The sequence below is a fragment of the Fonsecaea monophora genome (assembly GCF_001642475.1).
Source record: "Fonsecaea monophora strain CBS 269.37 chromosome Unknown Scaff17, whole genome shotgun sequence".
NCBI classification, from domain to species: domain Eukaryota; kingdom Fungi; phylum Ascomycota; class Eurotiomycetes; order Chaetothyriales; family Herpotrichiellaceae; genus Fonsecaea; species Fonsecaea monophora.
The window spans coordinates 230,496-250,692 of NW_019173948.1; the positions used below are offsets into that span (position 1 = coordinate 230,496).

The 20,197-nt window shown below is 52.4% G+C and overlaps 7 protein-coding genes across 7 annotated transcripts; 2 read left to right on the plus strand and 5 right to left on the minus strand.

Annotated features, from left to right (window-relative positions):
- Positions 1–1,592: 1,592 nt before the first annotated feature.
- AYO21_03478 (hypothetical protein) lies at positions 1,593–2,687 on the minus strand (the record flags this gene model as incomplete). The annotated part of the gene is made up of 3 exons (XM_022653452.1): positions 1,593–2,413; positions 2,491–2,528; positions 2,584–2,687. 3 exons carry the CDS (start codon positions 2,685–2,687, stop codon positions 1,593–1,595), a joined length of 963 nt encoding a protein of 320 aa, XP_022514262.1.
- A 5,968-nt stretch (positions 2,688–8,655) lies between these two features.
- On the minus strand, positions 8,656–8,964 carry AYO21_03479 (hypothetical protein; the record flags this gene model as incomplete). The annotated part of the gene is made up of 1 exon (XM_022653453.1): positions 8,656–8,964. The coding sequence occupies one exon, from the start codon at positions 8,962–8,964 to the stop codon at positions 8,656–8,658; it is 309 nt and encodes a 102-aa protein (XP_022514263.1).
- An 89-nt stretch (positions 8,965–9,053) lies between these two features.
- AYO21_03480 (hypothetical protein) lies at positions 9,054–9,863 on the minus strand (the record flags this gene model as incomplete). Its single annotated transcript, XM_022653454.1, has 1 exon — positions 9,054–9,863. One exon carries the CDS (start codon positions 9,861–9,863, stop codon positions 9,054–9,056), a length of 810 nt encoding a protein of 269 aa, XP_022514264.1.
- Positions 9,864–10,250: 387 nt separating this feature from the next.
- On the plus strand, positions 10,251–10,710 carry AYO21_03481 (vacuolar transporter chaperone 1; the record flags this gene model as incomplete). Its single annotated transcript, XM_022653455.1, has 2 exons — positions 10,251–10,284; positions 10,358–10,710. The coding sequence occupies 2 exons, from the start codon at positions 10,251–10,253 to the stop codon at positions 10,708–10,710; spliced, it is 387 nt and encodes a 128-aa protein (XP_022514265.1).
- A 711-nt stretch (positions 10,711–11,421) lies between these two features.
- On the minus strand, positions 11,422–12,343 carry AYO21_03482 (hypothetical protein; the record flags this gene model as incomplete). Its single annotated transcript, XM_022653456.1, has 3 exons — positions 11,422–11,574; positions 11,614–12,228; positions 12,287–12,343. 3 exons carry the CDS (start codon positions 12,341–12,343, stop codon positions 11,422–11,424), a joined length of 825 nt encoding a protein of 274 aa, XP_022514266.1.
- Positions 12,344–14,368: 2,025 nt separating this feature from the next.
- On the plus strand, positions 14,369–16,753 carry AYO21_03483 (hypothetical protein; the record flags this gene model as incomplete). Its single annotated transcript, XM_022653457.1, has 1 exon — positions 14,369–16,753. One exon carries the CDS (start codon positions 14,369–14,371, stop codon positions 16,751–16,753), a length of 2,385 nt encoding a protein of 794 aa, XP_022514267.1.
- A 487-nt stretch (positions 16,754–17,240) lies between these two features.
- Positions 17,241–19,751, minus strand: AYO21_03484 (hypothetical protein; the record flags this gene model as incomplete). The annotated part of the gene is made up of 1 exon (XM_022653458.1): positions 17,241–19,751. The coding sequence occupies one exon, from the start codon at positions 19,749–19,751 to the stop codon at positions 17,241–17,243; it is 2,511 nt and encodes an 836-aa protein (XP_022514268.1).
- Between the last annotated feature and the right edge of the window lie 446 nt (positions 19,752–20,197).

A 20,197-nucleotide genomic window follows, 5' to 3' on the forward strand; every position in this document is an offset into this window, starting at 1 on the left:
TGAAGGTAAACCTGGCCCAAAGACCCAAAACGGCTTGGTTGAAGAGCCAAAGAGGACAGAGGCAAGCGTCTTTCCCACAGCGGCAGGTCGAGATACGTGAGTCTGATTGGACAGTCTTTTGGTGCCTAAGGCTCAATAGTCGATATGCCATTGATCAAATCAGCTGCCCGTCATGGTCTCAGTCTGCTTTTCTGGTGTTTGACTGGGCGTCTATTCCACCTATTGCCCTCATCCCAAGAGTGGTCGACTTGGTGTTTCAACGGTGAGTTTGAGCCATATGTTTCCTGGGCTTGCTTGGTATCGGTTGTTGGTTGGCATATCTTCCAATCGACCGGTGTGATTCTTAGCGTTCGCACCAGTTACAGGTTCTTTCCACCGAGGAAGTGAAGAACAATGGATTCATTGACGAAAGGATTAAACTTTGATGTTGTCTGGCTACAACTGGTCGGGCTCTGAGGGAGGCCGTGTTGGTCTGGCTGAAGACGGCCAATATTCATCCAGCTAAGCATATGCAGGATTGAAATGCCGCATACAAAGCTTCGGTTATCGATGAGTTGCCTACTCATTGGAATCAAGAGAGTTCCGCCATCTGTCCCACAAGTCTTCGAGCAAATTCTTTCCCTGCTACTGACGGCCCGGATCTTCTCCTCATAACGTCCCTCCATGCCTCACATTAGCCTGGATCTGTTCAAGAATCAGGCCCTGCGCTGGTTTCATTGATATCGCAGGAATTGGAAACAGGAGGTTTTCCTGTTATATCAATGTCGCGCGGATCTGAGCGTGTTGTGATGCCGATTTGTAATGCCGAAGATATCTGATGGCATTGTACGTAAAATCCGTCGGATCAAGATAACCCACACGTATTTGTCTCAAAATGTTTGCAACTGCGCCCGTCAAAGACAAGTTGACCACGAGGAACTGCCTCGAAATCCAGTCAGATCAGAAGCACAAATATGTATCCTGGGAGGTATCAAGCTCACCTTGAAACATCCAGCTCTATTCCCAGCTCCCGTCAACTTTCACTGACAGTCTGATGCCGCAGGCACATCCCGCCACCTGAGACCACGTTATTGGACTGGGAATTTCCACAGACCTACAGTCATTGTCTCAAAGATGCACTCCAGTCCTCCCATCAGTGATTGCGATGCGATTCCCACAGACAGCGCGAAACCCTTCGTGAGGTGGTCCACCGGACGAGGGCCAGATCCGATGCTGCACCCTAGCAAGCAGGAAAGGGAGCTTTTTTTCCATTGTTATACATATAGGGGTAGACAAGAGTTGTACAATATGGACTTGGACAAGTTCAAGGGAATCGAAAAGGCGACCTGCGCCCATTTCCAACACGGATTTGAAGGGTGGCGGGTCCTGGAATAGATAGCGAGTTGAACTTGCAACCCGGAAAGGACTGGCTCCTCCTCATCAAGACATCGAACTACCTTGTAGACGATGAAAGTCCCATCAACATATCCCAACTTTGAATGTACCGTATCCCCAGTCTGCCGTTGGCCTGGACGGCGCCATGTGAGCAAGACGACTTTTCAAGCTCTGGGCCTGTCGATATTAAGCGATCAAAACACTGTCGTCTCAACTCATCAGTCGTAGCCCGGAAGAATCGGAACTCCTCTTTGACGTCGCCAAAAGTTGGCTCTCTGACCCCATTCAGAAGTAAGAAGCCAGCCTCCCCAGCGTTCTAGAACGCCGGCAGAAAACTCCCAAGAAAATTCATTGAGCCAATCTTCGCCCCACACAATCATTTGACCTGTATCTTCAATGTCGCATGCTATTGTGCAAGCCTCTGTTAAGAATGTATTGGCATTTGCAGGGCCAATTGCAATAAGTCGGTCTCTGAGACTGGGAGAAGGAATCATGTCTATATAAGCATGATGCGGCGTCGACAGCTGGAGCTGCGAAGGCTTCAAGGCTCCTGGTAGTGATGGTTCCAAGGCTGCCAGAGTGGCCAAATGCGTTTGTGGATTGGAAATGACGGGAATCTCGAGGAGGGGGGCGAACATCTGGTGGAGCGACCGACGTATTTCGCGGATGTTGTTGGGGACAACAACGACGAGGGTACTGGGGTCGCTGCTGGCGCTCGATAATGGCGTCGTGGCGGGTTGAGGTAACGAGACTGGGACAGGGCCCGGAACATAAGAAGGAGCCCCGGAAACTGGACTCAGGTAGCCGGCGGGCGCAGCTCCATATGCCATAAATCCCGAAGGAGACCCTCTGACCTCACTCGGGCTCAGTGTCGGACCTGGTGAGCTGGCTTGCGACCCGTAAGCAGCCTTCAGAGACTCATTCTCCTGAGCAAGTGCCTGGTTCTCGCGACGAAGCCGTTCGACTTCTTCCACCTGAATACTGTTGAGTTCGCGCTGAGCGGCTTCGAGTTTGTTCAGGTGTTCCTTTCGCCTTTGGCCTGGTGGGAAAGTTAGTGCCTGGTTCGGAGGCAAATTTAGGAGGGGCGTTCCGCGGGAGGCGCAGAGCACCACTTACGGAACACTCGCTGGGCGTTGCGATTGTATTCTCTGAAACTGTAATCAGCGAAAGTCCCATCCGAAGAAATGAGACGAGGACGTGTCTACATACCTCTTCTTTGCTGCCTTGCTTGCTTCACTGCCCGACTCCGACATGGCGACGATTTGGATGATTTCACTGTTGGTCTGATGGATGATCTCTGTGGCGACCGACATCATTCAAGTACCCTTGGGTGCTTCTTGCATTGACGTGGATTTGGACCAGCTCGACCAGTACGTAAGGCCGGGCGCAAATGGAAGGATCCGCAAAAGCAAAGCGTGGCCGCCTGGCAAAAGGTCCTCCAGTGAGAGGTGGAGGACAAAAAGCTGAGATGCACAGAGCCTGTGGAAATTGTAACGCAAGGCGTGGCAGAAGCGATATGTCCAGGATTAAAAGGAGATGAAATGATCCGAATGTCTTAAGACGAGTGTTGCCTGTCTGATTGGGCAGCAGCGAGAATCGGGAGCAGAATAGCGCAACGGCCGACCTGCGAATAGTCAAGTTGAGTCGAATATGGCCAAACGGTTATAGACGAGTCGGAGCCTGAGGAACTTGATTGATTCATGAGTCTGGCGGTCACTTGCCTATATCTGTGGAGATACACTGCCCTGAGGACCCAGCAGATTGACACATATAGGTCTATCAAAATTTGGGTTAGGTGAGTGTTCGCAATGGGGACCCGCCCTGGTGGTCCTGGAGGGCAGCCAGGTCTGTCCCGCGAGCGAAATGGAAAGTATAGTCAGCCACAGCCGCTTTGGTAGGGTTTGGTTTTCTCTGCCGTTGGCCGAAGTGGATGGGGATCCAACGCAGCCGGGCCTGCGCAGAAGGAGACAGCAAAGAGGGACCAGGGATCCCAGGATGGCAGTGAAGTTCTCATTCGAGTCTCGGCAAGACTGACCTGGTCCAGCTTGGGAATGAGGCATGCAGGGGTTCGTAGTGAAGCCATTGGAAAGCGAGGGTACAATGCACCAAAACCATGGCGCCAGGTGAGCAAGGGTTTCTCGCCTGGGACCTCGTCCTTGGTCCGAAGCCTGTGTAGGCTTCCCATAGGGGGACGTCAGACGCGAGATCGCCGCAGTCCGCAGGCCGGGGCCGCCGTTCGGCAGAGTGCGGGCTGCCATAAACGGTAAGACCACAAAAGGGTGGATTCGGTATCCAGTCACACCTCACTTCGTTGTCGAACACGGGCAGCGCAGGCACCGCGCAAATAGCAAGCCTTAGAGGAGGGGGATCTGAGATTTTGACGGCAGGGAGGCTGAGATGGGCATAGTCTCAGAGCTTGTTGGCAAGGCCACGGCCCAGAAGAAGGATTTTAAGTGTGAGGATACTTCACTACTAGTCGCCAGGTTAGTTCTGAGATTGGCTGCCCAATCAGGCCAATCAAGCCGGCGACCCATGACGAGTTGTAGGTGGGCCTTTTGCTCTTGTTTTTTTTTTCAGCCGCGGGAGCCTCCAAGAAAATCCACTGTAAACCCAAGCAATCAGACCGAAGCCATGCCAGGAGAAGCATATCCGTCGAGAGTTTGGGGAGAATTGCCACGCGGTCCAGCTTGCATTGCAGCGCTCGGCGCCGTTAGCTGGTTGTACGGGGTAGGGTATGGGCTGACCTATTCAGCTGTAATGGTTTGAGATCCATCGATGTACCCCAAGGCCCTAACCACTCACAAAGGTCCCTTATCCCAAGGTATGACGACAACGAGTGGAAGAAGCACCAGGGCGCACCATCTTTTGCAAACCCGCCGCCGCTGCCCACTATGGTAGCGCACAGCCATCTGAACCTCAAAAACTCGGGTTGACATAGCATCCCGCGCCCCACCGATGGCTTCGAGGGACTTGTTCTCCGCATACGAGTAGTAAACCCATAAGCGAACTTCTTTCTCGGCTCGCCAGGCTATTTGGAGCTGCCACTATGCAGTGACCGGGCCCGTGGAGGAAGGAGGATGAAGCCCTTGGGTAGGAGTGTACGAGGTATTTGGTGACGCTGCCGAGACTAGACTATCTGGCAGCCGTAGGATTTCGCTTGCACCAATAGATTGGTGGAGTAGGTCGATCGAAATACAATTGCCCGAAAAAAAAGACTTGGGGCTGGTGTTTCCATTGTCCTTGACTGAGGGATGAGAAGGTCTAACCACTATCGGTCCTCTGCATCACAGGGTCAGCTACTGCATCCCAGCTGTACTCCATGCAGTAGGAGTTGGGGGTACATCGTCGAGCGGGTGCTAGGAGACAATATGGGAGTTGACGGAACCTTAGTTGTCCTTTCGAATGCGCATGCTTTCTATTTGGAGCACAGGAGCAGCATGATGCAAAGCTGTTGCGCAGTGGACAGGGGGGTTGAAAAGAGTTGCGAGGGGACCACTAAATGACTAGGAATAGGAGGAAAGCACCCAAATGGTCAGTTTTGCTAGATGCAGTGGATGGTGGTAGCATGCACGAGTAGCACAAAACCGAAAATGCAGGGAAAGGAGGAAGAGGGCGTGGGCCCATGACAAGCCACGAGAACAAGTCGTGCCCATGCCACGGCGGGTTGTACCCCAAGTAGGCTGCAGCAGCCGATCTCACATCAATTTTTTTTCATCTTGGTTTTCTCCTTTGGGTGACAATGTTGACATCAGCTGTTCGGACTGAAAATACCCTCGTAGTTGGCACCTCTGTCTCGCGAACTTGGGCATCTGCTGTGGCTATGACAGCGAGAGGATTAGGCTGCGTGGCTGCTTCTGAGCTGCAAGCAAGCCCAAGCTGGCTGGGGGATGCCCAACAACAAAGCAAAAAGACAAGTGAATCACACCAAAAATGCGTTGCAGCAGCCATCAAAGGGTCGAGACCGGGCGAGAAACCCCAGTAAGCCTGTGTCATAGAGTTCGCCCTTGCTGCAAGCCACCTGCGCACCCAATGCACGCCGACCAACTTGGCGCAGTGCAGTACTAGCTGCCGAGTACCTCGTACTGTGCCATTTTTTCTTTCACTTTCTAATCCCCAAAACCCAAATGTACAAACATTAGCACATGAAAACACCTGGTCAGATCGAGCATGAGGGGCCTTGAATGCTACCACTTGACGATGCTCAGCCGCACTCGACTGGTCATGTATACAACGAAGACACACGGACTGTCACCAGGTAAGGCTGGGGGTTGGTGAATCATCCACGCTTCACTTACAAGTGCTAGCTAGGTGGTTACTCTATGGACACGGTCCTGCGAGTTGTTCCATCAAACCATCTCGATGCCCTGCCGTGCCCTGCGCCCTAACAGGTACCCCCGGGCCTTTTCCGCCCACCAGAAGGCACCTTGAACAAGGATCCCCAGGCAAAGAGTCAGCCAGTACAACGACAGGGGACAAGGGTCTTTGAAAACGACATCCCGCACGAACATGCTTGACGTTGTTGAAATGCGGCCAGATGCAAAGTTTTTCCCTTTCACCGCTGCTTGTTACTTCCTCCTATTGCCAAAATTACAGCAAACGTGCCCACGAGACTCTGCGTGCTGCGAAGAGCTGTCTATCACGGGAGATGCCGAATTCCTCTACATCGGAGATCGGGCTGTGGGATTGAGAAAGCCTAGGTATGCCGAGTAGTGATGAATTGGACGAGATGCACTGGCTAGCGACCTCGACCATGCCATTTCGGAACCGTTGGCATCCTCATAATATCGCCTCGCCTACGCCTCCATTTTCCCTGCTTCAAGCGAGTTGACCCAGTCGCCTGTTGCTCAGCTTTGATACTGTCCCTGGTATACCCCGGCTGGTGCCGCGTTGCTGGGTTATTGGGTCGAGCCACCAGCCTTTTCGGCATGAAACGAGTCCAGGGGGAGCCGCTTTCAAGCCTCATCGTTATAACAAGCATATCGGGGCCTGTTGGGTACTTTTTCTCGAGCCCCTATCTGGCCTCTGGAATCCAGCTTGCTTCTCATGTCCTAGTGACCCCCCTTTCTCCTCTAGCAGCTAACAGCACAGAGCTTCGAGATCTCAATGTCTACATGAGGCTTCCTGTATAGGGACTGCAAGATGTCGGAAGGAACACTCTACCGGGCTCCGGTGGGCGGCAGCATCAAGGGCTACTCAGTTCAAACGAGGTCAAATATTTGCTGATCTCGATCCAGCTGTGTCATGCCCACGCGTCAGTCTCGTTGAGATCACAAGGCCGGTCTTCCTTTCGTCTTACAGTATTGACGAAGGCATCTCCTGGAAAGGGGGTTTCCCCTCGATATTGTGCCTGCTGCAAACAAGTTTCAAGTCTAATTCAAATCTAGTTATGTCACTGCCGATCGTTTCCTGGAATTCCATGGAGCTGAAATTCGCCTAAGCGATCAATAATGCTGCCATTCCTGCGCCTCCAGACGCCGAGTGGTGGCCGTAGTAGCAGCACATTCCGTTTACCGAATTTGGAGACAGGAAAGAGAGAAAGAGCAAATGTCCTTGTGAAAAAAGACCACGGTGTACCCTTCTTCACCAAAGTCCAATTTCAGACTATGTACGTGAGATGTCAGATTCAGATTAGTGCCAAACGCGGCCACCGCAGTCTCCTCTGCACCCAGTAACTCGTCGATCTCGACATCCAACCGACCACAGTTAAGCGATCATGGCGATGCATCTCTGACCCCAAAAGAGACACCTGAATGTACCCCTTTCGGGTTGCCAGTCAGGATTGGAGAAAATTCTCCGGCTACCCCCACCATTTGTTCATTATCCCCATCACCTGAGTTGGGTATTGTTATTGCGTGCTGTTTCGGCTAATGACCGACATGTTCAAGCCCCATCAAAGCCACACTAAGCCTCATGTCACAGAGCCAATCACACCCATTAGTGAAAGAGCTTTCTACAAGGCCGTGTTCGGACACTCCGTTCTCGATGCTGAAGGATCAGCACATTCGATACGCGATCTTGAAGGGTTGTATGTAAATCACAGCCTCCCCCAGTTCTCGAAAATCTGAGCTGACCCCTCTCTCATTCTGGAGTCATGTGCTGTGACGCCGACCGGCGACACCGAACTCCAATCCAATCCTCCGTACATTGGCCCCCTAGCAAGAAAAAACATCCCTCTACTGGACCCAGTAAAAGCCGCACAAGATGGGGGTACCCGACTCATTTCCAATGCCCTTTTTTTTGCGGCCAGAGACCACATTCTCAAACTCTAACAGGCGCACTGCAAAACAACCCAGGGCGGAGTAGCGTCCAAGAGAACGTTGTCTCTTTTTTTTGGGTTTCACTGCTCTGCACAAGACGAGGACAAAATCTTGTACGTAAGGCAGGGAGAAGACCGAAACCGTGCTGGGGGGTCCCGTCGGTTGATTATGCTGTGTACAAGTACTATAGGTACAAACAGGTACACAAGGTTTTGTACGAGTACGGTGCGGATGAACCTATGCGGAGCCTTGGGACTTGAGACATCTCCCTCCAGCTGATATCATACCACGTATCAAGCGCTGAAGTCCACCAGCTCCAGCTTCATCGTTGACGCCCAGTCACCCGAGTCAGGCGCCGACGAACTTTAAGCAACTCACAACCCGAATTCCTAGCAAAGTTTATCCCCAAAGCTCGGGAAAAAAAGATTGGCAGAGCCCGAATCAGTGGCGACAGAGACAACCGTTTAGGGCTGCTGGGTGCGTCCCCGTAACCCACAAACAGACCCGGAAATCGGACTTGATGCGAAGTGAGGGAAATTTTCTCCATCAATCATTCAATGGTTGAGTGGAAAACAACTGGCTCGAAGGCCGTTCCTGCTAACGGTCCAGCAAAACATTACATGGTGAGCCTTCCACCAAATCATCGTCCGCACCGGCTTCGCATTGGATTTTTGACTGCATGACGAGCACGTTTCCCCCCTGATGCCAAAGTAAAGAATTTCCCGCACCACCGTTGCATTTCAACGCCCAGCACAGCCACCCATAACCAACAACTCAGAAAACGACCGCGTGGGAAAGCAACATTCGTTCGCTTGACATAAAAAGCCCGGCACGCCTAATGCCTCCCCCCGAGTCTTGTTCCCAGTGAAGTTTGCAATTTCCAAAGACCATGGGCTTTGCTGCACATTGCTTGGCCAATGAAAGTCCATATCAGTGGTCCGAAGGTGCTCCGAATCAAGGAATGCTGCATAACGCCGTCCATCCGCTTTGCTGTCCGTCAGGCAAGAGCCGGTCAAGATGCCTTTCACCCGACCCAGACCCAGATAATGCCGACGACCACATCCAAGCCCTTGCTATCGGCACCAGGGTACTTGAAGCTCCACATACCATCCTTTTCGTTGTTCCAGTAGGCTCCACTTGCCGCGTGCATGCCTCGACGACCACTCGTTTTCTTTGTGTCGTCGCCGGTCGAGGCCGGAGAGGGGGCCGCGTGCTGGATGATTGTGCTGTTCACCACGTATTTGTATTGTGGTTGGCTGGTCGTCGATGATCCAGGAGCGGGCTTTACCGTTGTCTCTTCCACGAGAGCCCCCAGGATGCTGTTGATGATCATTGTGTTCCAACCTTCAGTTTCTGAGTGCGAGTAAGACGTTGCCCCTGAAAGGGCGGCTTCGCATGCCTATCCGGCCAGAAACCGAGAAGTTAGCGCCCTGCAATGTACAGCTTTTGGACACCCTCACGGTGGTTGGCCGAAGTGCGACTTACGTTCTCTGTGATCTCCTTGAGACGGGTGTAGGGCACGGGAGGGGGTGCTTGATCCGATGCCATTTTCTTAACAGCGATCTTTCCTCCTGCCACGTATTTGGTGATGTATGTAGATTGGGTTTTGCGGAGCAGATCGTGCGACGCAGTGGAAATATCAGGTGTAGGGTGTGAGTCTGTTTTGAAAAGCGATGGATGTTCTTTGACAGAAAGTGTAGAAGCTGGGTCGCAAGGGGCAACTGTTGTCACAGAGGACTCTCTCGTGTGTGGCTGCTCGTCTGGCCCGTTCCCTGCAGGTCTGCACGCTTTCTCTTCGCCTTGGAGTCTGGTCTCTCGCGGCGCGCTGTCTGGTTGTTCCTGCGACTTCCTCGTAGGGCTTCCCTTTTCGCTTCCCACTAGTACCGATTCTCTAAACTTCTCTTCTTCCTTGACCAGCTCGTCCTGCTCACGCTCTCCCTGACGATGTCTAGTTCTCAAACTGAAGGTCGAGGCTTTTCGCGCAAGTCGACGTCGAAACTCGGCGAGAGTCCCGTGTTCTGGAGGATGTTGGGTTTGGCGTAATGTGAAGATGCGCTTATTGGGACCTAAGTCAAGCAGGTTCGGGTTGGAGTCGTGGTGTTTTCGCAGTCGGTGTCGCTTTGCTGGCTTGCCTGGTTGATCGACTGTATGCAATGCACCCTGAGGTTGATTATTTTGAGAAGGGTCAAAACTGGTAATGGTGGACTTAACCCTCCGCAGTAGAGTCGACATCTTGTCCCCCACTGGCGCCCACGGTGAAGCAGACACACCCACGGGTGCCCCTGGAAAAGGCGAGAAAGCTTAGGAGAGGGGCAGGGCGAATGAGAAGCTTAGGTGAGAGCAGGTGCCTCTCTCCCCGCAGAGGATTGTGTCCCTAGGCGAGTTTTCGCAGCAGCTCACAGGTAAAAGCGAAAGCTTGTTCCTCGAACTTACCCCGAGACCTGCGAGTCTTTTGGGTTTCCGCAGGAGACCAACTTCTTTTGCAGAGAAAACGACAAGAGGTTACAACCATACATATGTTACCGCTTTCATAACTTTGACCAATCTCCCAAAAAACCAAGCTCCCATCACCAGCACTGTTACCAGTTTATAGCTATCCCAGTATACGACAGGCCGAAAATGTCCGAACAACCACTTCTTCAGAGCGCCCCCGGTAAGGTTGCTTGCTCCAATGCCCACCCAACCCGGTGTCTTTTGTTTGAACGCATGACTTTTGCGACTAACAGTTTCAACCGGGCCAGGCAAACGCATCGCCCTGCCGACGCGCGTCGAGCCCAAGGTCTTCTTTGCCAATGAGCGGACCTTCCTCTCGTGGCTCAATTTCACCGTCATCCTGGGAGGGCTGGCCGTCGGCCTCCTCAACTTCGGAGACTCGGTCGGCCGCATATCCGCGGGACTCTTCACCCTGGTGGCCATGGCGGCCATGATATACGCACTCGTAACGTTCCACTGGCGAGCGAAGGCTATCCGAGTCAGGGGCCAGGGTGGGTTCGACGACCGGATTGGACCGACTGTGCTGGCCGTCGCCCTTCTCGCAGCTGTCATTGTCAACTTCGTGCTTAGGGTGGTCGAGTCGTAGGCATGGCGGCTCGAACGTGGAGAACAGAAACAGGCGGTGGCCTACCGATGAGGACGACAAGCCCGAGCCGTTGACAGAATGAAAGAGAGGGAGATATGGACACATGGAAAGAGAGTCGAGGGCTCCGGGGGGCCGCTTTAGGGTCGAGAAGAGAGCATCACAGAAATCTGGCGACGGATCTACGGTGGCATTCATTGGTGTGGGTGTTGTACCCCGGCCTGGAGCTCTAGACTCCCGAGCTTCCTACGCCTTTGCAATATCAGAGCATCCCTCTTCTGGAGGTGCTCATTTGTGGTTTATCACGCGCAGACCAAAGAAGAAAAGGAAAAAAAGAAAAACAAATCAATAGTGCACGAACAGAGCATACTTGACACCTATAATTGATCCTTTTGTAGGCGATAAGTCCTATCTCGACTTCATCGATACGTCGTGCTGATGTATCTTTGGGGTTTTTTGAAAGGACATGTAAAGCTATCTCTGGCCCGTGTGCTACATTACGGTCCGGGCCTTGTGTTCCATAATCACGATATTCGCTACCAGGTGTCCCGTTGTGCACAAGGTAGGAGTCTCATTCATCAAACTCCGAGCTCCCTTCAGGTCCTATCTCTTATCCGTCCCCCAAGTAAAATCCCCCGAAAAAAAGACTCTGTTCGATCCACGGCTGTCCTAAATCTGTCTCTCAATCATAGCGAGCAAAGGACAGAGCCATTCCTACGTCCCGTTGGTGTTGCGGCTGTCGGGGTACAACAGACTCAATGCTACTCCGCCATCCTGGTCGTCTTCAGTGTCGGGTTCACCGCTGTCATTCCCATTTTCCTTGCACTCAAACTCGTCCACGTCGTTCCTCTCCTCCCAATCCGTTCCCTAAGGCGGATTGCTGTAATCATTCAACGCGACACAGACCGCGCCCCTGTGATGGCCGCTATACTGCCTGATGATTTTCCCCGTAAGGATCTCCCAGAGGCGAGCGTAGTGGTCGGAGCAGACAGTGACAAGATACGCGGAGTCAGCGCTGAAGGCACAATCCCAGACCCAGCGTTGGTGGATGTCCAATATGGCGTGACAGGGGAGCGGACGGCGGAGGGAGATGAGGTCTGTGGTGGGGCGGAATTGTTGGGAAGCAGTCGAGGCGAGAGAAGGGGTGGAGTGGGACAGTTTTGGGTCTGGGGAGGAGTCGGTGTGCTTGTCATTTTCGGCACTCGGCAGGGAAGGTTGCGAGTGCGAGAGTGTGATTGTGTTGGGATTGTTTGGGAGTGGTCCTGTTTGCTTTGCTGGCGCTTCTTGCTGTTGCTGTGATATTGGTGGATTCTGGGGTTCATTGAGATCTTCCAAATGTTCCTCGTTCATGTCGATCTTCCAGACGCGCACGGTATGGTCGGAGCTACATGTCGCAAGGTATTTTATATCTGGCGACAGAAGAAGGCGCGTGAGGTAATCCTTGTGGGCCTTGAATGCGCGGCAAGGGAGAAGGGTGGTTGAGTCGTGGTTTTGGTATACGCGCCAGATGTAGACGTCGCCCTAGAGAAGCATTGTGAGCTTTGCCCTTGTTGTCGAAACCCAACATCCTTCAACCTACCAGATTGTTTCCCGCAGCCAGTAGAGAGCCATCACTCGCAACGCTCACGCTGGCCATGGAAATGTCTTCCACAGGGACAAGCTGATGGGTACACCGACTTGCGCCCAAATCCCAAATGCGAATATTCCCCCCTCGGTCACAGCTGACCAGCTCTCCTTGATTTGGATGAATCACCACGTCATTTACTGGATGCGAGTGTTGATAGTTTCTCTGAACCATCCCCGACCTGGTATCCCAAACTCTTACTGTGCAGTCTTCGGAACTAGTGACCATCCACTTCCCTTCACAGTGAAACGCGACACCAGTCACATTGTTCGTGTGGCCCTCGAACTGCATGATAGGGTTGGGATTGCTGGACTTGATGTCGTAGAGACGCACCATATGACGACCCGCAGCCGCCAGGTACTTTTTGTCTGGTGTGATACATAGTCTGTTGACTTGTGATTCCGGATGTTGAATTGTTCTTGAACATATCCCTGACAGTGCTTCCCAGAATCTACAGGACACGAGCAAAGGTCAATTTTGAAAGCGAAGGTGAGGGAACAAGGCAGAGGGCGCACCTAATAGTATGGTCATAGCCAGCTGAAGTAAGGATTAGCCTCTTGCCCAACATTTGCGACAGCGAGAAGAACAATACCTGTACACAATATGACGCTCATTTTGACGGCTCATGGCCCCCAGGCGCCGCCTCTGATGTCGGGCTTTGTACTTGGTACAGCTTTCAGTCTTGTGGATGCTGGTTGTGTTGATGCACAGGCTGGAGATGGAGATGGGTGCGGGGATGAGATTCTTTTGTGACGACCAGTAACGCCAGCCTCGTACCTCAAGGCGTCAGAGCCTCGTAGTACCGCAGAAATGCAGCCCGCTGCTTTAAGACAGGCCGCAGGTAAACGAGCCAATGAGCGATGCACAAAAATAAGGCTGGTTCTCGCTTAAATATCTCCGTGTGTGTGTGGACTCTTTCCGACTTCATCTCTCCATTCATGCTCGTATATATATCAAATCATATGGCCGTCAATGTCGCCCACACAGACGCCGTCGCTCCCAGACCGCAATCACAAGGCCATCAGTTGAGAGATTTTCCCAACAAAACGCCAGCAATGTCGACCATCATGCTCTTATTCCCGATTTGTACAGTCCAAATGATGGTCCCGCTCTTGCACGAACCAGGCGGGTAAACAACGGTTGAATAAGTCAAGGTTGGTTCAAGAGGTGGAAGCTTTGCAGCCGTGCTATTACAAGTTGACAAGACGTGTTTTTTTTGGTCCGGTGTGGCTCCTTATGCTATGGACTGCTTTTTGGGTTTTTGCTGTGAGACGCGGTGCCAGAATGGCAGCACCAAAAGGTGAGTGGTAACCCACCAAAAGTATGGAACCACTGGATTGACCGAGACAGTCCAGGTGCGAACACACGGTCTGCGCCCTGTACCAGACTTTGTGTTCTCGCAACAGAATGTTGCAGTGTCGCGGGCGCGCTGGCCGTCCACGAAGCAGGTCCCTTTTGTGGTGCCTTGAGACAATTTCCTGCTTGAAGTGTTCTTCTCTTCGTGACCGACCTTACCATCCTGCTTCTTCCTGGATATTGAAATTCACTTCATCAGACACGACATCTACACCTGGAATCGTCAAGAGCCAAACGGCATGAAAACTGCGCCCTCCTCAATCCCGTTTGCTGCATACAGAAAGTGAGCTTTGCGGATCTTCACAGGTTAGTAGAATTTGAATCATGCACATTGCCTGAACCTAGTAACACCGTGTGCTGTGCAGTGAAGACTTCTTTGTGCACTGCCCTCGTACTTCAAGAGGCGTCACCCCTTTCGATCTCCGCCAGTCAATTTTACGGACACGATCATCACAGATTTCATTCAATCTGTTGATAGACAGCCTCATCGAATCTTGGACAGATTCACAAGATCCCTTCGGACCCCGTCATCCATATCGACTTAACCCGCACCTGAGAGACAAAATCAGCCAATACAGAGACCTGAGCGACAATTAAGGACTCTTTCTCTCTTCAACAACTTCATCGGAGCTCTAGTCGACATCAACACCTGTCCATATTGCAACGCTTCACGGATTAATTATGGATCGAAACTCAAAGTACCACACGAGTTTCATTCAAAACGACTTCACAGGAAATGCCACCAACAGCGCGCCCAACAGCCAAACCTCAAATCCTTTGAACAACGTCAGTCACGTTCAACAACATCTCATGGGAATACCGAACCACGCCTTCCAGAACTCTCTTGCTATGAACAATTCTCTTCAACCGCTTGTTCCCATGGCTCAGAGTTCAAGGGATTATGGAAGCCCGCTTCGACAGCAAACTATGGGATTACACAGCTTCTCACCTCAAATGCCCAAACCGAGTGGCAGTCCTCTCGGATCTCATCAGATACAAATGCCAAGCAACATACTACCGAACATCGAAAATACTGGCAACGGTCTTGGGAACATCCATCCTCCAACCCAGAACAATCTGCTTGGATTGTCGCCCGAAGGCACCGTTGGACTTCATGGCGAGCAAATGACCAACGTCGTTGCCCCTTATTCGTTCAACGATGCATACTTCACCGACACCAATGCGATGGGAATGCAAGACTTTCTCGGTCCGATTGACAACAGTGTCCAGGGCTTCACTGCCAATCTGTTCGATCAAGAGCTGGCCAAACTCGACGTTGTCTCTGCACACTTCCAAGATCTTGGCCATGGCAACAATCAAGGAAACACTTTCCTCACACAAGGCCAGCGAGACGACACTACTGGACAGACGCAAACTCAGGAGACTGTGCACATACTACAGGCCGAAATACAAACCTACAAGGATAAAGTCTCTTCGCTCGAACAAGAGCATGGCACAACAGTCGCAACGCTCCAGCAACAAATCAGGAAGCTCAAGACTGAGAACGCGGCCCTGGGAAAAGACGCTATCATAGCCACAAGCTACTATAATACTCTTCTAGGCCGATATGACTTCTTGATCGGACCAGACGGTAGACTCTTCCCAGTGATCCCTAGGACCATGGAACGGGCAATTTTGGCGAGCAATCGAACAAAGCCACCACTTCAACAGAATTACGAAGCCAAACTGCAGCGATTGAAGCAGGAATATAGAGATGTACTTCTCAGAGCTGACATCTGCCACTTGTGCCCATTGCACCACAGCAGCCGTCATCACCTGCGAGCTCCAAGCGTGGAAAGGGCTGCCCTTCAATTCATTGACCTCACCAACGTTGACGAAGAACCTGTTGCAGTCTTTCGAAGTGACTCCATTCAAGACTTTCTAGCCCGTGCCGCTCGCGATGAGCTGGCTCAGAGCAGCAGCTCTGACGGACAGACAATGGCTGTAGTGCATGCAACAACATGTGCCCAAAAGATGGCGACGTTTGCCGCAATTCCGCCAACAATCCAAGCTGGATCCTCAAGCGCAGGAAGCACTCAACCTCTGGCAGTCGAAACCCCAAGACCAAGACCGCTTGATACGCCACCTTCCGAAATGGAAGACATCAGCCTCGCAAAGCGCCAGAAACGCAAACAGTCTGACTATGGCTGGATGCAACCAAGTCAAAACCTTGCGCTGAGGAAGGCAAACGGCGACCTGCCTCATCCTCTGGAAGAGTGGAGTCTTCAGCAAGCTGGGAATACGACCACTGGATTTCTTGATGCCGTTGCTGTCCACAACGTCGCAACGACCACACCAGCTGCAGACCGCCGGTCCTCGATCCAAAAGTCGAAACCAGCACCGGCTCTGAAAGCCGCGTCTGCTGCTCCCAAGCCTTCAAAGGTCACCAAAACCAAAGCAGCCACACCAAAGAAGCCCACCACTCGCGACAAGGGCAAGGGAAAAGCCAAAGCATCTGCAGCACGATCAGCGGATCTCACCACCGCCCTCACCGGCCTCAACAGTGTCACCTCAGCCACCAACATCTCTGGATCCAGCAGCGCCCGCGAGACTTTCACAGTCGACATTCTCCCCGAAGAGCCTGCTCATGTCCGTCCTCGAACACCAAGCTCTCCACCACGACCCACTATTTCAACCACAGACATGGATGCCGAGTACGAAACCGACGAGGACATGGAGGCACAACTCAGAGATTACGACTTGACGGTCATTGACCACAACGAACAATTCCCGCTGCCCGAAGACAACGAGAACCCTCAAGCGACAACATTCTGGGAAGTCGACGATGGAGAAGTGGCAGACATCATCGCCCTGTTGGAGGAACCCCAGAAGCAGCAGACCATGGACTGCCCGGCCAAGGAGAGCCAGAAGGGCTCGGCTCAGGGCCAAGCAAACCCAGCTGCGGACTTTGAACAGGGAGTTGTGGAGGACAATAGCGGTATTGGAGATGCGAGTGGGGATGCAGACCTTGAAAGCCTCTTCAACTTCGACGATGTGGAAGAGGACCTCCCGATGACGACGTGGCCCGGCGAGGACGAGGAGAGCGAGGTGAGCGAAGAGGAATAGATGGATCGAAGGAGAGACGGAGAGAAGGAGGGGAGAGATGGGACGATGGGACGATGGAACGAACATTGAGTGATGAATGAATGGGATGGGTCATGAGAGACGAGCGACGAGTCCGACTGATGAATGAACGAATGAGTGATGGAAAGATATGCTGTGAACGATCGGCGCAAGCACTGCAGGGACAGTGAGTTGGCCTGGGAGATTGACTTCCGGCTGGCTTACGAGGACTACGCATGGACGGGAAATGAGACGATTAACGTTGTGTTCGCGACAGGACGGCAGAGATCACGAGACGGAATACGTGCAGAGTGAATGAGCTGAACGGACTTGCGTATTGGTGGAAAGAGTCTGTACCCGTACAGCACGAGCACGAGCACGGAGAGAGAGTCTTGTGGTTGGTTTACATAGATAGGCAAGGTTCGATCAGATCAGGTCCCAGACAAGCCCCAACAATCAGATCGATCCAGCTCCCTCCCAAAGTTCTTCTTCACCGTCTCTTCTTCCTCCCAATCCCGCTTCGATTGCTTCCTGCGCGACTTGCGGCGGATATGACGCTGGCAGAGCGCTTGTGGGCGCGTGCCGGAACACTGAGAGCTGCAGGTTCTTCGTCTGGTTCCTGCTCCTCCTGCTCCTCCTCAGCATCGTCATCATCATCCGAGTCGTCGGCCTCTGCTGCGGCGGGCCCATCATCGTCTTCGTCTTCGTCTTCTTCCTCGTCCTTGTCTTCTTCGTCTTGATTGTCAATTTCGACTTCATTGTCCGAGTCCGCATCGTCCTCGTCGTCGTTTGCTTCCTCGTCAGACTCTGCCTCCACGTCTGGCTCTTCATCCTCATCCTCATCCCCATCCTCGTCCGCATCGCTCTCATTCTGCGGTGTCCCAGTAACCTCGGCATCTTCATCCTCTTCGTCTTCATCAACATCAGCTTGACCATCCTCTCCACCTTCTTCGGCATCGTCGTCATCTTCCTCATCCTCTTCATCGACACCCGTAACTCCTTCTTCATTCTGCTCCTCGTCCTCGTCGTCGTTATCTTCACCTGTTTTAGCTTCATCGCTCTCTTCTTCTTGATCTTCGACTTGTTTCGAAGTGTTCTCTTGGGCTGTGTCCTGTTCCGCCTCCGCGTCTGCGTCTGCTCCTGCGTCTGCTTCTGCTTCATCTGCTTGCCTGCTTGCTGGCACAGCGTTCTCGTCCTTCACATCTCCCGCGACAGAACCCTTCTCATCAGCCTTCTGCACAGGGACATCGTCTTCGGCTTCAGCGTCCTGGTCCTCCTCAACCACGGCGACGGAGTCGTCATTCGTGGCTTCAATCTTTGAATCGTTTGCCACTTGAGAATCGTCGACCTCCATTGCGTCTGCGGTCGTAGGAAAAGAAGGCTGGGCAGTGTCCGAAGGAGCAACGGGCTCTCCGTCTTTTGGCAATCCCAACCTAATCCGCCTAGCCTCCTCCAAAATCTTGATCTCGGTCGCAATCTTCTCGTTCACTTTCCTACAGTCTAGCAGCATATTGATCTCAGTGACCAACCGTTCGAACTCTCGGCATACTCGTTCCGTAGGCATAAGCAATCGAGGTGGAATTCCTAATTCTGTCAAAGCAGCCTGAATCTTGGTTGTTTGAGTCTGGCTCTTGGCCATAGTGAGGCGATTGATCTTCTCATGGCGGAACTGCACGCCGCTTGTGATCCTTTCCTGTGGATGAGAGACACCGAACCGTGCTTCCTCTTGAGGCGACAAGATTCGAACACTGGGCTGAGACGTTGAGCCTTTCTTTTGTGCACTGGGCGCATCATCGGTAGCCTGCGTGTCGACTGTGTCTCGTCGGTTGTATTGAGGTGGATGTCTGCCCTTCTCGTATCTCTGCGATTCGGTGGGAGTGGAAGCGGCGCCTGTCTCACTACTGCCAGGAACTGGGGGCCGTTTCAGCCTCTTCTCTTTGGCGAGAAGGCTCTGCAGTAACATAGAAAGTCCTCCGGAGGTTTGATACATGGCAGTAGACTGTTCCTCTCCCCTTTCGGTTCTTCTGATAGGTGCCACAGGTTCGAGTCTCGCATACAGATCCCGTCTCATTTTGATGAAGTCGTCCTCGTTCTTAGTGATTCGGTGGAGTTCTTCGAGAAGAATTCGCTCCTCATCGGCTTCGTCCTTGGTGCGTTCAAATAGTTTCTCCGCCATCGCTTTCCTCATTGTTTCAGTCTTTGCATCAAAATTGCGCATCTTCTCCCAGAGTTGAAATTCAGCCTGAGTCATTGTGCTTGCTGGAGTTTGCGCTTCCATAAGCTTTGCGGCAATGGCATAGTATCGTTGCTTGAGGGCTTCCATAGAACGCTGGGGAAAATGAGGTTTCACCACAAGTTCGCTGCCATTCGCATTAGCCTCTCCATCTTGGACCGGCGGTTGGGGAGCTTGAATTTCATGTGGGTTGTATCTATCGCCGATAACAATCCATCTCAAGTCGTAGTCCCGGCACAGATCCATGAGATAATCGGTCTCCTGCCGCGTCCAGTCCTCTGACTTTAACATGTTCTCATACTGCTCATCCGTGTAGGAGGGTATCTGGACCTTGACGTTCCACTTGTTTGACGGGTACTCTTCTTCAAACTGTAATTCTTGCGCAGCGGGGGATGCCTTTGATTCATCTGTCATTTCTACATCCGCCGAGCCATTCGTAACAACTGGCGTGCGGGCGTTCGAGCCGGGGATGGACCGCTTCCAGTGTCTCAGCACCAATCCGTCAGTCCTCCCACCATGCACAAATGGTCTCTCCTCCCAGTGACGCGGCTTGAACAATTTCTGGGAGATTGACGGTCTCGATTTGTAGGAGCGTGGTTCGACGATGGCGATGGGAGGGACCGAATCGCCCATGAGAGCTTGTACTTCTCGCTTCACACCGGTGACGCGCGAGTGAGGATCAACATGTTTTTTCTTCTTGGGCGCAGGCTGACGGGGCCCTGCCTGGCCCAGGTTCATGATATCGCGAATGTCGTTCGTGGAAGCCATCTTGCCAGGTAGACACAGGATCGATTGTCGGTCAACAGTTTTTTATGTCGGGCGTAGTTTTTGCCTCGCCCATTTATGAGCGTCTTGTGGAAAGTGACACACCAGTCAAGCAGAAAAGAGACGGATGCGCAGACACGATGAGAGCGAAAGACGCAGTGGATGCACGCAACCAGAGAGATTCGGGGATATTTGAAATGACGATACACGTGACCTCAAAGTCATTTGAAACATGCCTACAAGGCTGTCGGAGGCTGCAAGGCTGCGCAGCCCTGACACATGTTGACTTTTGATTGGCCATCTTTAGTATGTAAAGCAGCGCGTACCACGTTCTCTGAGAAAAAGGGGCCCCTGCGCTCCGCATCTCGTTGTGTGTCCCCTGGTATTGGAGTTTGGACATTTTGTTCAATTGATTTTTCCTGCGCCATTACCGTTATTTCTCAGCGTCA